Source organism: Gobio gobio (assembly GCF_949357685.1).
Source record: "Gobio gobio genome assembly, chromosome: 11".
Lineage (NCBI taxonomy): Eukaryota > Metazoa > Chordata > Actinopteri > Cypriniformes > Gobionidae > Gobio > Gobio gobio.
Genome location: NC_137104.1, coordinates 22,771,880 through 22,788,444, shown reverse-complemented (window position 1 = coordinate 22,788,444; position 16,565 = coordinate 22,771,880). Strand labels below are relative to the sequence as shown.

Here is a 16,565-nt window from a genome sequence, read left to right as displayed (position 1 = left end):
TGCGATTCAGGATCAGACTCGGACATTATATCTTAAATAGTGAAATAACATTCCTTTCTTGATGTGCGTTGTTCACTCTCTTGACTGGTAATTTGAAGGAAAAATACAATCGCGGAAGTTTTGAACATGCTGATTCGTCTGAGGTGAAGTTTTGCTGATGCACGTATAGGCCCTGTCCAAAATGGTGCCCTAAACCCTCACGGTCTTCCTCTGAGTCCGCACTTTCAGAACGGAATGCCACTTTGACTGCCGGGAAGAAGTACGCTGCGTAGCTCGCACCAGTGCGGGCTCGGCAGAAGTGCGCATCGAGGGCGCATATCGACCTCAAAGGGGGCGCCCGCGAGCACCCTTCTGAGACCTAAAATGACAAATGGGACACCCTGCGGTCTCGTGGACTTAACGGACACGCGCACGCAGCGGCCATTGTAAGTCCACAAGTGCGAAAAAGTGCACATGAAGTGTGCCATTTGGGACAGGGCCGTACTGGCTTGTGGGTGCGTGCGCACGTGTGTGTGTGTGTTATTGTGTTTGTTTGATAAAGACATTTTGCAAGCCCTGAGGGCGAATCATTCCAGTTGCCGTTTCTCCACATTGGAAGTTTTCAAAACAATTCCTCACATTGAAGGGAGCCGAAGCTCATTATAATATGCAAAACTGTTATCCAATCTGTTTGTGGGCGTTTACTTCAAAAAGTCTTCAATGCTGCATGCCCATAAAACCGAGCGTTTCAAGAGCTAGTCTCAAAACCAGGGTAGAAAATATTACTTATGATGTTTTTGAATGTAAAAACCACTGTAAAAAAAGATGGACAGCATGTCTCCTCTTCCTTACACTGTATAGAAAAATGAAGAAAAAAAGGTTTGTTGCTGATTACGTCATTTGGAGCTTGAGGCTTCGCAGTAGTGATCCTGAGGTGGAGCCGCGATATAAGGTCCTGTCCATACTCCCGCTCCCACTGACTAGCAAGCACAGCGGTCAATCATGACGTTACACCCCATTATCAAATAACTAACTAAATCCAAACTTATTAGAAAAAAGCAAACACTTGAACATTCGTCTGTGTGATAAGAACTACCTAAAATGACAGAAACCATCTTTGGAAAAAAATGTATTGAAATGAAATTGGATTTTTTTAGTTTGGCTCGTGTTCCATTCAATTACATGGAGATGGCGGTTTATGACCTATATTGCAGCCAGCCACCAGGGGACAATCAAAATGCTTTGGCTTCACTTTTCAGGAATATGCTGTGTCCAAATTCGCCTACTTATACTACGCCCTAAAAGTATGTTTTTTGTTTTGTTTTTTGTAAAAAAAAAACTACATTTGAGTGTGCAGCAAAAGAGTAGACAAGCTTTGGGACATAGCTGCTACCACATCATGCAATTGTGTCTTAACGGTCGCTTTGTTATGTGCATTCTGTCACCGTAAACTGGCCTATCAAAATCATATTGTCAGTTAAAATCCTCCCCATTTAATTTCATTTCCCTCTGTATCAGAAAGAAATGCAGTAGCACGTTAATCTGCAGCTGCGGTGGGTCTTTCATGCGGAGAACTCTCTAAATGGTGATGCATTTAAAAGTCCACATTGTTATTGCAGATGAAATATAACATTGAATAAATATTTTTTATCAGGTTAAACTTTGCTTATAAGTCACTCAAACATTTATCTAAACCTCTCATTGTCGGCCGCGCATATCCGCCATGTTTTGTAGTTTTTTAAATAACACCTTTTACTCGTGTTTGTAGTTCTGAACCGAATCCTCATCCAAAGCACAATGGGTTGTGGTGTGCACGGATCCACACTTCGAAAATCTACTGGAAATAGTTGACCATCCAGGGACTTTTGACATACTCTTTTCAACATATTATGCTTTGGAACACACTTATTCTAATTCTAATCTATTCTAATCACACTATTTAGGATGGATAGTATGAACATTGGGACGCAGGGTTGGGTGTTGAAAGTCGCGGTTCTGGTAAGAGGTGTGACATTCCGAAACATGCTATGACCAATCACAACACACTGATCCAGCCGACCAATAAGAGCACATTGTGCTTTTCAGAAGGAGGGGCTTCATAGAGGCAGAAACTAGGAGCGTTACTGATAGACCCTATGTGATAGACTCAAGGGGTGCGTCTCAATCATCTGCCTAGTTCAGAAGTCAGGGCAGTGATCAGGGAGTTGGCCATTTTAAGGGCTGTCTCAATCGCAGAATCTTTCCAGTGCCCTGAAACGTTCGCTCCCTAAAAAGTCCCACAATGCACCGCAAAACTCAGGGTGTATTGATGCTCACTATGTTCCCTTAACTGAAGTTCTGAAGCTTGAAACTTCTGAAGCTGAAATGTTGCACGTATATGTAACAAGCAAAGTATTTATCATGTACCAATGTATCATTATCATGTATCAATGTACTTTAAATAACATTACAAGTAATGTCAGACAGATATCAGCTCTGCTGTTGTTCATAAATACCTGTAATGATGTTGTACAATGAGGATGTTGTCACATCGCCGGAAATAGAGTCATCAGTGTCCCAATGTGTAGTGAGCCAGCGACCTTTACTGTCCTTACTAGTGCCCGAATTAGTGTACATGATATACTGATTCACTAGCTCAGGAGCTCGGGAACTGATTGAAACTGGGGTGCTGCTACAATGTAAAATATGTGAAAAATAATGTTTTTCTCTCTCTCAGTGATAAATATTTTGGAGCTCCGTGATGCACGTCAGACAGCTGCAGCTATGGAGAATCTGTCTGGAGCTCTGCAGACAGTGGCAGATCTGTACATCACCTCCACCTTCATGCTGCCAGCCAAACTCGGCGGCGTTTTGTTCGGCCTCTATGATAAAGAGGACAACAAGAAGTACCTTGAGATTGCTGCTGTAGGCAAGATCAACAAATGTAAGTGCTTTTTCCAAATACCTTTGCAAACATTCCCCCAAATGCCATATGTGTTTCTATAGGTTCTCAGTAGTTTAAGTAAGCCTTTGTTTATGATTCCTGTCTTTGGAAAGATCAATTCTCATTTCTCTCCTCAGTACTGGTGCGATACTTGCGCTCTGATGGCAAAGCTCATGTTGTCAATTTACAAAATCCTGTCCTCGCTGAGGGACGCACTCAGTCACTTATTCTCAGAATGGGTGGACTAAGACGGAGTCACATAAACCTAGAGCTTTATGTAAACTGCCGTTTAGTCGACTCTGCTCAGGGCCTCCCTTCCTTTGTCGGGCTTCCATTAGAGGCAACATCTGTGGATGTTCGCACCGGACAGAAGTCTTATGCCAGGATACAGGTGATTCATTTAGGTCAACAATTAATGAACATTTTTGTCATGTGTTGCAGTCAGTGTGAATCAAAGTAACTGTTCAGCAAACTTGCAAAACATGTAATTTTGTAATTTATTCCCCCCGCATGTTTTTCAAAACCCATAAGACTTTTTTCATCTTCGAAGCACATTTGTTTTCTCCGTTTTTCTGTCCCTCCAAGTCCACGCAACCAAATCTCAGATGCTTCCAAATGTTCAATGACATTGTAAAAATAATCTATATGAATTGTTGTTAACACTTTCTATGAAGACCATGCTTATGATGAATTATAGCCCATTTTAACTTATTAATAAGTAAGTATTAATATTCTATAAATATATTTATAAAGACTCATTAAGACCTATAATGCATTATAAGAACATTTATAGTTTCATTTATATTATTTTTTATAATTACTTATAAGTCATGCATTTGCTTTTTCAATGTGCATACTCATAATCCATTATACATTGATTTATAAATTATCAAATATAAACTCATTCCAGAGACACTTGTTTGCTGTACCAATTAGTTATCAATTATGTTTTTAATGGCTAATGTTTACATTAGAGGTCATGAATGGTAATTTAATTCACAATACGTATTTATAAGAAGACAACATGGCTATTAATAACGATATATTACCTTATTTGACAGAAATAAATATGAATTACTAAAAAGTCATTGTAACTATAATATAATAACATTATAGCAATGCAGGTTGCATCTTTATAAATACATTCAAGGAACCAAACGACTAACTAATTAATACTTATAAATCAGGGCATAATGGATTATGAGCATGCACATTGAAAAAGCAAATGCATGACTTACAGTATAAGTAAAAAAAACAAAACAAATCAATTATAACTGTTCTTATAATGCAGTATAGGTCTAAATGAGTCTTTATAAATATGTTTATAAAATAGTAATGCTTACTTATAATGAATTATAGCTCCATTTATACTTATTTATAAGCATGGTCTTCATAGAAAGTGTTACCGAATTGTCTTCTGAAGAGATATAATCGCTTTATATGATGAACAGATTTAATTAGGCTTTTATTCATATATACATCTTCAGAAGACTTGGGTTAAACTGTTTGATTCATATATGGATTACACTTGCTTTTTAATGCATGAACATGGAGTACAACTCATAAATTATATTTCAAATTGTGTGGTTTGTACTTTTTAAATACGTCTCTGATTAATATTTTACAAATTTTCCTGTGTGCACAGGAGTGAAGGTCAGTGTGTTACACAGTAAAGTCTTGAAGAAGAGGGATAAGGATATGTGTAAATATGCTAGTAATGAGTATGTTTTATATATATGTACTGTATATATTTTAGGGCTCAGTAGAGTCTGTCAAACTGGCTCTCGGGGGCTCTCTGGCTACAGCTGGTCTCCTCATTGACTGTCCATTTCAAGGAGATTCAGCTATAAACAATGCAGGTAAGGACTTCTTACAGCATCAGAGGAACTTTAACTATGTGGTTACTTACTAGTACAAGACAATTTACAGCAGAGCACACTGGGCACTATGTCCAACAATGCACTCAATTCATCCTTTCATTTCCAGTGTGACAAATGAACTATAAATAATATAACCACCTATATCATGTGACAGCACTATAGCATGTTACTGTTTGTCAGACCTTTATCAATACATACTATAATATTTTTCACAGATTATTTTTGCATACTGCACTGCACAGTATACCGTAAGCAGTCGGCTAGTATTCCATTGTCATGTCATCATACTGCCCTCTTGTGGCTACGCAGAATTTGTGGCCATACATAGACCATTTGGGAGCAAAAGTCACAATTACATCACTTGCAGCTTTGTGCACATTGTGGTGGCATAAAAACAGTGGTAACAATCCACAGAATAATAATAAAATAAAATAAAAAACTGTGCCTTTGGATGTCAGAAGATCTTAACTTTTTATGGAATACCGTCATTGAAGATGCTCTTTGAAGCTAAACAAAGACATTTATTTTGCAAACCACAGACTAGACTGATGAAATGATTAGTCTACTATTAAAGCAGCAATCATTTTTTACATACATATTGGAAATTATATATTGGCCCTACAGTTAAAGCATAAAATCATATTATGAACCTATAACATTTACATAGATAACATAAACATACTTTTTTTTAATCTCACAAATCTGACTTTTTTATTACAATTCTGAGGAAAAAAGTTGATATCTCGTAATTCAGATTTTTTTTTCTTTTCTTCTTAGAATTGTGAGATATAAACTTGAAATTACCTGTTTTATTATTTTATTCTGTGGCTTGGAATAGACCGCTACTGCAAAACTGTCCTTTTTTGCTACCAGGTAGGCTCCACACACAGATATATATTTCATATAAATTCATGATCTTTTTAAAAAGGATGATCATCTTGAAATGTAGAGAATGTGATATACACTACTGTTCAAATGTTTGGGGCCAGTAAGTGTTTTTCCTTTCTTTTTTTTTCTTTTTTTAATGTATACTTTTATTTAGCAAGGATGCTAAAACTTGATCAAAAGTGTCTGTAAAGTTATAATTTATTTGTTTATAATTGTAATATGTTATGATTTAAAAAAATGCTGTTCTTTGCAGTTGTGATCAGAATTATTGGCACCCCTGGTAAATATGAAAAAAGATGGCTGTAAAAATACATCTGCATTGTTTATCCTTTTGATCTTTCATTAAACAAATTCACAAAAATCTAACCTTTCATTGCAGTAAAACAAATGAAAGTTGGGGGAAATCACATTATGAAATAAATGCTTTTCTCTAAAACACGTTGGCCATAATTATTGGCACCCTTTTATTAAATATTTTTTGCAACCTCATTTTGCCGAGATAACTGCTCTGAGTCTTGTTCTATAATACCTGATGAGTTTGGAAAACACCTGACAAGAGATCGGAGACCATTCCTCCATACAGAATCTCTCCAGATCCTTCGGATTCCCGGCTCCATTTTGGTGCTTCTTCTCTTCAGTTAAACCCACTCATTTTCTATAGGGTTCAGGTCAGGGGACTGGGACGGCCATCGCAGAAGCTTCATTTTGTGCTCAGTGACACATTTGTATGTTGATTTTTATGTTTGTTTTGGGTCGTTGTCCTGATGGAAGATCCAACCACGTTCCATTATAAGATTTCTAGTAGATTTCTAGTAGAGACCGTATCTGAACAAGATCTCCAGGACCTCCCGCAAAAAAAAATAGGCCCACAATATTAAAGATCCAGCAGTATTTTTAATCGTGGACATGGGGTCCTTTTTATCCCTGTTTGCACCAAACCCGTCTGGTGGGTTTGCTGCCAAACAGCTCTTTTTATAGTTTCATCTGACCATAGAACTTCTTTTGAATTTCCAGTTGTGTCTGACAATTAAATATGCTAGAGTTTGTTTCTGGATGAGCAAGAAGGATTTTCTTGAATCCCTCCCAAACAACATGTGGTGATGTAGTTTTTTTTTTTGGCTTTCTGACCACAAGACTCAACTAGTCTCTGCAATTCTCCATCTGTGATCCTTGGAGTGTTTGTCCACTCAAACACTCCTCCTAACCATGCATTAGGACGATATAGACACGTCCTCTTCCAGGCATTCGTAACATCTTTAGTCGATTGGAACTTCTTAATTATTGCTCTGATGGTGGAAATGTGGATTTTCAATGCTTTAGCTATTTTCCTACAGCCACTTTCTATTTTGTGAAGCTCAATAATCTTATGCTGCACATTAGAACTATTGGTAAAACTATGGTTTTACTCATTGTGATGGATGATGAAGGGAATTTGGCCTTTTGTTTCCTCATATTTATACTCCTGTGAAACAAGACGCAATAGCTAGACAATTTCATGTTCCTAGTTCCTAGAATATACTTCAAATATATATTACTCATAAAAAAATTCTAGGGGTACCAATAATTGTGGTCAACGTGTTTTGGAGAAAAACATTTATTTCATAATGTGATTTTCCCCCCTCCACTTTCAATTATTTTACTTAATTGAAAGGTTAGGTTTTTGCTAATTTTTGGAATGATATATCAAAAGGATAACCAATGCAGATTTATTTTTACAGCCATCTTTGATCATATTTACCAGGGGTAAATACCAATAATTCAGACCAAAACTTTAAATGCTCTATTCATCAAAGAATCCTGAAAAAATGTAAACAGTTTCCACAAAAATATTAATCAGCACAACTGTTTTAACTGACAATATTAAGCTGAAAATTCAGATTTGACACCACATGAATAAATTACATTTAAAATACTGTAGAATAGATAAGTTTAAATTGTAATACAACTTCACAGCATTACTCTTTTTACTGTAATTTTGTGGTCATAAGATATATGCATGACATTTTTTTTTAAATCGTTAAACACATTACACACAACACATTTTTAAATAAAAAACAACAATAAAATTCATACAGACTTCAAAATATTTGTATGTAAATTATTGTGTTTTAGAACAAGAACAGTTTTTAATATTAAATGTTGATGCTGTTTCTTTACAGTAGCCAGTGACATTAACGCCATCCTTGGTAAATATCAAATATTATCAAATCATGTGAATGTACTATCACAACTGAATTATCTCCATGCCTGTAATGCTTTTCTGTGATAATAAAAAGACCCTCTCATATGCCCAGGGGATCACACCAAAGCTCTGATTGGACAGCTGATAATCTTTAACCAGATCATGGGAGAGCTGAGAGAGGATATCAGAGAACAGGTATTGTATTGCACACTTCTGTTTTTAATTGGGACATGGGATTTTATCAAATTAAAATTAAACTGCTTTTCTGTGTTTTCAGACTAAAGAAATGTCTCTCATCAGAAACACCATCCTTGAATGTCAAGTGTGTGGTAAGTGATGGAAAAAAAAGCAGGAACAGGATAATGGCGGATCAGATTTTGATAAACATGTTTGAAGATTGTCATTTTTTATTTTGCAACATGGAATTAAGCTGTTTTCTGTGAATGTACGAGACTTCCAATTCATTAGCCATTATAAGGAAATAACGAGAAAAATATCAAAGTGCAGTAAATGGTAAAAATATTTGCACTACAAAACAGTGTGTTTATAATTATGACAATACATTAAAATAATATGGTACAAAATACCAGTCTGCAATATCAAACAGCATAAAAATCTGTTTTGGACAGCTAATAATAACTGGAAGCTGATGACACCAGAAGCCAGTAACACATTAAAGGGTTAGTTCACCCAAATTAGTTAATAAAGGCCTTCTGAAGCTAAGTGGCACGTTTGTGTAAGAAAAATATTCATATTTAAAACTTTATAGACTAAAATAACTTCCGGCAGTCAGCGGTACGCGAGTCGACTTGCATTATTTTAGTCTATAAAGTCTTAAATATGGATATTTTTCTTATACAAACGGGCCACTTGAGGGTGAGTAAATCATGGTCTAATTTTCATTTTTGGGTGAATTAACCCTTTACATTTAAAAATGGCTGTGCCTGCTTTTTCATGAAAAATAAGGTGGATAGAGGTAATTTGTATGTTGCTCTCTATCTGTTTATCAGGATTCCATGAGCCTCAGTCACGGTGTCATCCTAACCCCTGCTATAACGGCGTAAGCTGCATGGAGAGTATGACGTACCCAGGATACCAATGTGGCCCCTGCCCAGAGGGCATGACAGGCAACGGAACACACTGCCAGGATATTGATGAGGTTCCTGCAAAGATTACGTATTTTATTATTATTAGTAGTAGTAGTAGTATTTGCTAAGGCATAAATTAAAGGTGCAATCGGTGAGCTGGGAAATACTAACATTAGCCTGCTATCATTGAAAGCATATGAATCCACGATCCCTGCAAATCGCAGTCTAAAGCCATTCACCAGTGAGAAAACTTTACAGTACAGTTACTAACAGTACTACAATAACGTTAACAACTGTTTGCCTGCCATTTTCGCTATGTCTGCACAGTGTACGTGAACGTGTTGTTGATGTATGAAGTCTGCGTGAACAGGCTGCACAGTGGTATGCAAACACACGTTGACTGACAGGGAACATATGATTTAATTTAATTTAATTCGAACCGAATGTAATGATTGAATGAACATTTTATGGTCCTACACCTTCCACAGACAATATATTTTTAGAAAAATACATTCAGACCGCTTAACATAGTGATTGCTATCAGGATATGACAAGACTTTCAACCAGCATAACAAAAAATGTTTCAGTAGAGAATAACCTATTGCACCTTTAAGTATTTCTATATATATATTATATTTTCTATATATAATATTATATAGGGTATATTTTATATTGCTCCAAAAATACCCAAGTCATACACTTGTGAAAAAGAAGTACAATTATTACTTATTATGGAAATACACACAAGGGAGGATAATCAACAGAACAGGGAACAGGTGTGTAACTTGGAAACTAACAGTGACAGTAACCATGGAAACTAACAGTGACTGGAAACACAGGCAAACGGGAACAGGGAAAACAAAACCAAAACACCATGAAACTAAACATGACTAAACATAACTCTGACATAACACCAGTTGGAGGCTTTGGGGAATAACCTCTTTTAATTCCTACTGATCCCCCTCATCGGCGGGAGTATGGGCGGAGCTCCGTTCTTCACGCGGACACCCACTGGGACAGACAGTGTTGCCGGATCACGCATCTGGTCAGACTTTCTATTGGGCTCGGGCTCTGGGGCGAAGTTGGGCTCAAACGTCAACTCTGGCTTATCCGTGAGGCAGACAGTCAACAGCAAATTGTTATTAGCCAGCTTCCAATCCACAAATTTGGCAAAATTGTCCCTCGAGGAACTTCTCCTGGCAGGCATGCCTTAGTTCTCTCATTTTGGCTGGTCTGAAAAAACATGCACAGGGAGTGATCGGGAAATTGCGTAAGGTACGCTAGATTTAAAAAGTCACTCATGTGGTCCTAGAGGGTATGATGTTCCTGCTCCAAACAGAGCAGGCGGACAGCTGGTAAGTCCATGTCTTCTTTTTCGGTTCAGTGTTCTGTCAGCTGTGGTTGCAATAACCGCACGATGACGAGGAATATAAACAAAAACAGTCTTTAATAAATCCAACAGGAAAACAAAGGAGATAACAGGAATAAAAATGTAGCACCACCGCATAAAACAATGACACCGAATAAAGAACTGGGAGAACTGAGGGCTTAAATACACAAGAGAGGCTAATCAACAGAACAGGGAACAGGTGTGTAACTTAATTAGCAACCATAGAAACTAACAATGGCTGGGAACAGGGGAAACAAAAACAAAACACCATGAAACTAAACATGACTAAACATAATATTGATTACTAACACACACACACACACACACACACACACACACACACACACACACACACACACACACACACACACACACACACACACACACACACACACACACACACACACACACACACACACACACACACACACACACACACACACACACACACACACACACACACACATATATATATATAGATAGATATATATACTTTTAAGAATTGAAGTATTCTATTTATACATACAGTTAAGCACAGTTCTTTTTCACAAGGGTATCTAGACTCTAGAGACCAGAATACTATAGAGATTTGGGGTTGGTCCTCTTGACGTATTGAGACTTGAAAAGTTACAGTTATAACATAAGTCCCTTTTTCGCCATACTTTGCTTTTTTCTTTCAATATCTCTCTTTGTTATAGTGTTCTGCTCAGCCCTGTTTCTCTGCAGAGTTGTGTGTGAACACAGCTAAAGGCTTCACCTGTGAGTCCTGTCCCATAGGATTTACCGGTACAACACTCAGGGGGGTTGGTTTTGAGTTTGCCAAGAGCCACAAGCAGGTAAAAATGTGTCAAAAATCCAATTACAATCAACAATACTTAGGATAACATATCACAATGCAAAGATATGGCCTATTCAGACCTCAGAATTTTTTTATTTCATTGAGCTTTACACTTTCAGGAGTGTGTTGATATTGATGAGTGTGCTGAGCACTCCAGTGCCTGTGTGCCCAACTCAGTCTGTATAAATACAGTGGTGAGTAAACTGTCAAAATTTGCACTTTAAATAAATTACTACAAGAATTGGCAAGTCAAACAGAGCAGCCATAAGTGATAAAATACGAACGTACCACTACCAAACTGACTGCTCTCTTTTCATAGGGATCGTTCAAGTGTGGCCAGTGTAAAGCAGGATTTGTGGGTAATCAGACTGCAGGCTGTTTTGCAAGGAGGACGTGTGAAACTCTGGGCTATAACACCTGTGATGTAAATGCACACTGCGCGATGGGCCGCAATAGTGACATTTCCTGCTTGGTGAGAATCTAGAAACTAATTTTCCTACCTGGAAATTTTGAATCTAAAATCTTCACTTGTAATTAAAACACATGCAGCTCTTAAGTGAGACGACAAATGCTTTAATGTTTTGGATTACTTCTTTGCTTTTTTCAACTCAAAAAGCCAGAATTGTTCAAATGGCTGATCCTTCTCTCCATTTTGTGTCCTGCAGTGTAACATTGGCTGGGCAGGTAATGGGAACATTTGTGGTCCAGACACAGACATTGATGGTTACCCTGATGAGCCACTTCCATGCATTGACAATGACAAACACTGCAGAGCGGTACATACTCATTCACTAAGAATAAATCACACCCACTGTTAGTTCTTTTAATTGCATATCTGCCTTTGTTTTATCACCCAATTCACAAAACTCACGAATTATGCATCAGCAGACAAACATTTATGCTGAACAAAATTTTCACGCCGGATTGCACAGGCTAGATCAGCATGACTTAATCCAGGCACCTGAATCAGCTCTTTAAAATACTGATTATATCACTCTTCATCAATAATGAATTACTACCATCTTGATTGATACAAAGTGTACAAAATCTTGTTTAAACAAAATTACATTGGCCGTCAAACTATTAATTAATTTAACATGCATGTTGCATCACAACACCAGTCCAAATAGCACCTGAGACGCAGGTTTTAGCGTGAAAAAGAGCCACAACTGTATTGAATTCGACACTTTTGTCCAATTCATTGTTTACAACCCTTTGAATAGTTTTCTGCTTAACTGATGACAATTTTTTGATGACAAAACATATATTTTCATCTCTGTTGTGATTTCTTAATCATGCTCTTTGTATAATATGTATATAAATAATTTGAATAATATGTATATAAATAATTTGAATATCTCTGTGCAGGATAACTGTGTGAATACCCCAAACTCTGGGCAGGAAGATACAGATGGAGATGGGATTGGTGATCAATGTGATGAGGATGCAGATGGAGATGGAATTAAAAATGTTGAGGTTTCTGATCAAGAGTTGTTGAAATATTGAGCAATAATTGGATAACACACCGTTTTCATATGGGCTGATGTCCTGATGTTCTTTTCTTCCTTCATTATTTTAAACAATCCTAGATCGATACTATGATCCTAAGCAGTAGCTATTCTAATTTTGCATGTTTCTAGGACAACTGTCGCCTGGTGCCCAATAAGGACCAGCAGAACTCTGACACCGATTCTTATGGCGACGCTTGTGACAACTGCCCTAGCGTTCCCAATGGAGATCAACTTGATACTGATGGCAATGGCAAAGGAGATATCTGTGACAATGATATTGATGGAGATGGTACTGGCCTACTCACTTTTATTTGTTCTGTGGTTTTACAGCATTGTACCACATCATCTATTCTCACCACTGTATTCTCTTCTCAGGCATCCCTAATGTGTTGGATAACTGTCCTAAGATACCCAATCCCATGCAGACAGACCGAGACGGAGATGGAGTGGGTGACGCGTGTGACAGCTGTCCTGAGGTCAACGATCCTTTACAGGTTAGACAAAGAGATCAATTTAATGGTAAAGGGAAGGGAAGAGGGGGTACCATCCCGAGATGAAGCTGAAAGTTCTTCATCCAGGTTGAGATGTCTAAAAAAGTCTGGCAGAGATACATCAGGCCAGAATGACGTAAAACTGTCTATCATTTGTGTATAATCATAGGAGTGTGCTTTTATGATATTTCCCAGTGAGGTTGTGTATATCGAGAAGAGTAGAGGTCCAAGCACTGAACCTTGAGGCACCCCAGTTTTTTTAGTTTACCTGAGAAAATATTTGCACATATTTCAATAGCCAAATTTCACAACATGACTACTTGAATCTATTAACATTTCTTCTATAATTATTAAAGAGGCATATAAATAATAAATTAAATTAAATGGTTAGATTTTGTGAACAAATAGTGGCACTTGATCCACTGAAGGCAAAGGAGCAGATAGTATGAATGCAATGATTAATTCTCATATTTTGCTTTTTTGCAGTCAGATATGGACAATGATTTGGTGGGAGATGTGTGTGATACAAACAAGGACATGTAAGTACTCAAAGTGTAATATTTGTTTTAAGTTTGTTTCATTTTACTATAAGTTTCAGTTTCTTCGTGGTGTAATTAATTACTCAGCGAAATCTGCATTTTCAGTGTTTAAATACCTACTGAAAATTATTCTCGGTGTGTAGGGATGGTGATGGATATCAGGACACGAGGGATAACTGTCCTGAAGTGCCCAACAGTTCTCAGCTGGACTCAGATAATGATGGCATTGGGGATGAGTGTGATGATGATGATGATAATGATGGAATTCCAGATATCCTCCCTCCTGGCCCAGATAACTGCAGACTTGTTCCCAACCCCAGTCAAAAAGACGTTGATGGTGTGATTCTTAATTCTGTATTTTGGAAAAGCATACTAGCAAACTACATTTACTGTTTCTGCAGTATATATACAGTGCACAGTATGTGTATTTTGGATGACCTACTATATTTGCCAGAATGTGCAGTAACAGGGCACATTGCAAGAAACACTGTATCCTACAATGCAATGCATTTGAATTGGCTTTCTTTTTCCAGTGTTACGAAGGAACTCAAAGTAATATAAACCACAACTTTAAATATATTTTCTTGACTCTGACTTACGGAGGTTATGATGTTTTATTGGAGTTTTTATTTCTGAGATGATATCTGGACCAACACTCACTGATCTAAACTTCTGAAGTAATGAGATTATGTGACAACAATACAGTATCTACCATTTTGAAACATAACATGCTGTTTCACAGACTTTATATATTTATAAAAAATATAGTAATATATATATAGTAACCAGTATACTATATATACTATACCTGTCACATATATACTATATATTGTCTTATTGACCCAGTCTAGAAATTAACATATCTGTTTTGTACCTTCTCTCCCATCAGCCAATGGAATTGGTGACATGTGTGAGACAGACTTCGACAATGATAAGGTGAATGACTTGTTGGATGCTTGCCCTGAAAGTGCTGAGGTCACTATGACAGATTTCAGGGCTTTCCAGACAGTCATTCTCGACCCTGAAGGAGATACTCAGATCGACCCCAATTGGCTGGTACTAAATAAGGTGATCATTCATTACAAATGGCTAGTCTCTGAGCTTTTCCTATATTTTTATGCTCATTGTAAACAAAGTCTTTGAAGTATTATAAAAATCAACTTTGGTGTATTTTTTAGGGAATGGAGATTGTGCAGACCATGAATAGCGACCCTGGTTTGGCTGTGGGTAAGTACACTGAACAAAAATTTGTGTAAGATTTACTTTAAAACTATTTATACTGTCACACATAATTAATAAAAAGAAATAGCAAGCGACACATTGAATTAAACAAACTACATTTTCGAGTAGAAAACTGAAATAGTATTTTCTTGTAAAACATACAACTTTTTACAGTGTACATAAAACTCTTTCACATTTTCGTAGAGACTTAAAAATCACACTTAAAATTGGTGTTTTGTGACTTTTACAATTCATTTACTTCACTTCCAACTAGTGTTAGACCGATATATCGGCCGGCCGATATATCGGGCTGATATTTGTGATTTTTTTACATGTATCGCCATCGGCTGCTGCGTTCGCCGATATTTTTTTCAAGAGATTAAGTTAAGTGCACCTAAGCATTAAATATAGCATTAAGCATTAAATTTAATAGTTTTAAGTATAGTACAGTCAGTGTGCACTTTATGATGCTTGCTTGTTGATACTGTGCAATAGTGTAATTATTTTATTTATGCTTCAATATTTATTTTCAGAATTTAGTTTCACCACTGAACTCTTTTTTTCTTGTTCTACCTCACCTGTTTTTACTATTTGTTAAATATTGTTTTTTTAGTTCAATAAATGTTCCTTTTTTAAATTGTTATCATCATGATCATTGTGTCATTTTTATGATGTAAATTGAGGGAGCAAAAGCAGTATCGGCTCCAAATATCGTCTCAAGAAAAATGGCAGCCCGTATCGGTCATCGGCTAAGGCTGATGAAAAAAAAATCGGCATCGGCACTAAAAAATATCCATATCGGTCATTCCCTACTTCCAACAGATTGATAGACATCTCTGTGTCTCAACTACTATTAACCTCTTTATATTTTATTTAGGTTACACAGCATTTAATGGTGTTGATTTTGAGGGCACGATCCATGTGAACACGGCCACTGATGATGATTACATGGGCTTCATCTTTGGCTATCAGGACTCTTCCAGCTTCTATGTGGTGATGTGGAAACAGACAGAACAAACCTATTGGCAGAATTTACCCTTTAAAGCCTCAGCTCAGCCTGGACTACAGCTTAAGGTAAAGTACATTTAAAATATGCATTAAAATTAAGGCTGTCAATTGATCAAAGTATGCAACTGAATTATGCACCTCTTACAAAAAAAGAAGTTTAAGATTGCTATTAGTATACTACTTTTAAAATAATATTTTCAGTCTACTTTTAATGTACTTCTCAGAAATAAACTTTATGTGCTTCTCAGAAATTTACTTACAATTACATTTATATAGTCTTTTTATCAAGATATATTTAAAAGTATAATTAAGTATTCTAAGTATACTTGGCTAATAGTTTAAGTAGCCTATTCAATATTTTTTTCACAGTTTCACATACTGTCTTATAAACCTGGATTGATTGAAAATATTGATTTATAAAGAAAACAGATATGTTCCTAATTCCGAGTATGTGAATTTTTGTCCACTAGCAGTGTACATAGGAATTTACTTCAAATCTATTTAAAGTACAGTGAAAGTATATTTTAAGTATAAAAATGAATACATAAAAAGAAACATAGTAGTATACGTAAAGTGCAAAAATAATTTATAAATAGTAAACTATAAGTATGATGTTAAGTTCACTTA

At 36.6% G+C, this 16,565-nt stretch overlaps 1 protein-coding gene across 2 annotated transcripts in view; it reads left to right on the top strand.

Annotated features, from left to right (window-relative positions):
- The window catches only part of thbs3b (thrombospondin 3b), a 51,470-nt gene that overhangs the window by 32,701 nt on the left and 2,204 nt on the right, over nucleotides 1-16,565 (top strand). For both annotated transcript variants that reach the window (XM_079830229.1, XM_079830228.1), the window contains 19 exons: nucleotides 2,696-2,902; nucleotides 3,040-3,293; nucleotides 4,659-4,761; nucleotides 7,830-7,856; nucleotides 7,965-8,047; nucleotides 8,130-8,181; nucleotides 8,863-9,011; nucleotides 11,029-11,166; nucleotides 11,288-11,362; nucleotides 11,488-11,640; nucleotides 11,834-11,944; nucleotides 12,537-12,644; nucleotides 12,809-12,968; nucleotides 13,055-13,173; nucleotides 13,657-13,709; nucleotides 13,853-14,046; nucleotides 14,599-14,777; nucleotides 14,888-14,936; nucleotides 15,808-16,004. In XM_079830229.1, coding sequence (XP_079686355.1) covers nucleotides 2,696-2,902; nucleotides 3,040-3,293; nucleotides 4,659-4,761; nucleotides 7,830-7,856; nucleotides 7,965-8,047; nucleotides 8,130-8,181; nucleotides 8,863-9,011; nucleotides 11,029-11,166; nucleotides 11,288-11,362; nucleotides 11,488-11,640; nucleotides 11,834-11,944; nucleotides 12,537-12,644; nucleotides 12,809-12,968; nucleotides 13,055-13,173; nucleotides 13,657-13,709; nucleotides 13,853-14,046; nucleotides 14,599-14,777; nucleotides 14,888-14,936; nucleotides 15,808-16,004 — 2,411 coding nt within the window. The remainder of the gene's footprint in view (nucleotides 1-2,695; nucleotides 2,903-3,039; nucleotides 3,294-4,658; nucleotides 4,762-7,829; nucleotides 7,857-7,964; nucleotides 8,048-8,129; nucleotides 8,182-8,862; nucleotides 9,012-11,028; nucleotides 11,167-11,287; nucleotides 11,363-11,487; nucleotides 11,641-11,833; nucleotides 11,945-12,536; nucleotides 12,645-12,808; nucleotides 12,969-13,054; nucleotides 13,174-13,656; nucleotides 13,710-13,852; nucleotides 14,047-14,598; nucleotides 14,778-14,887; nucleotides 14,937-15,807; nucleotides 16,005-16,565) is intronic.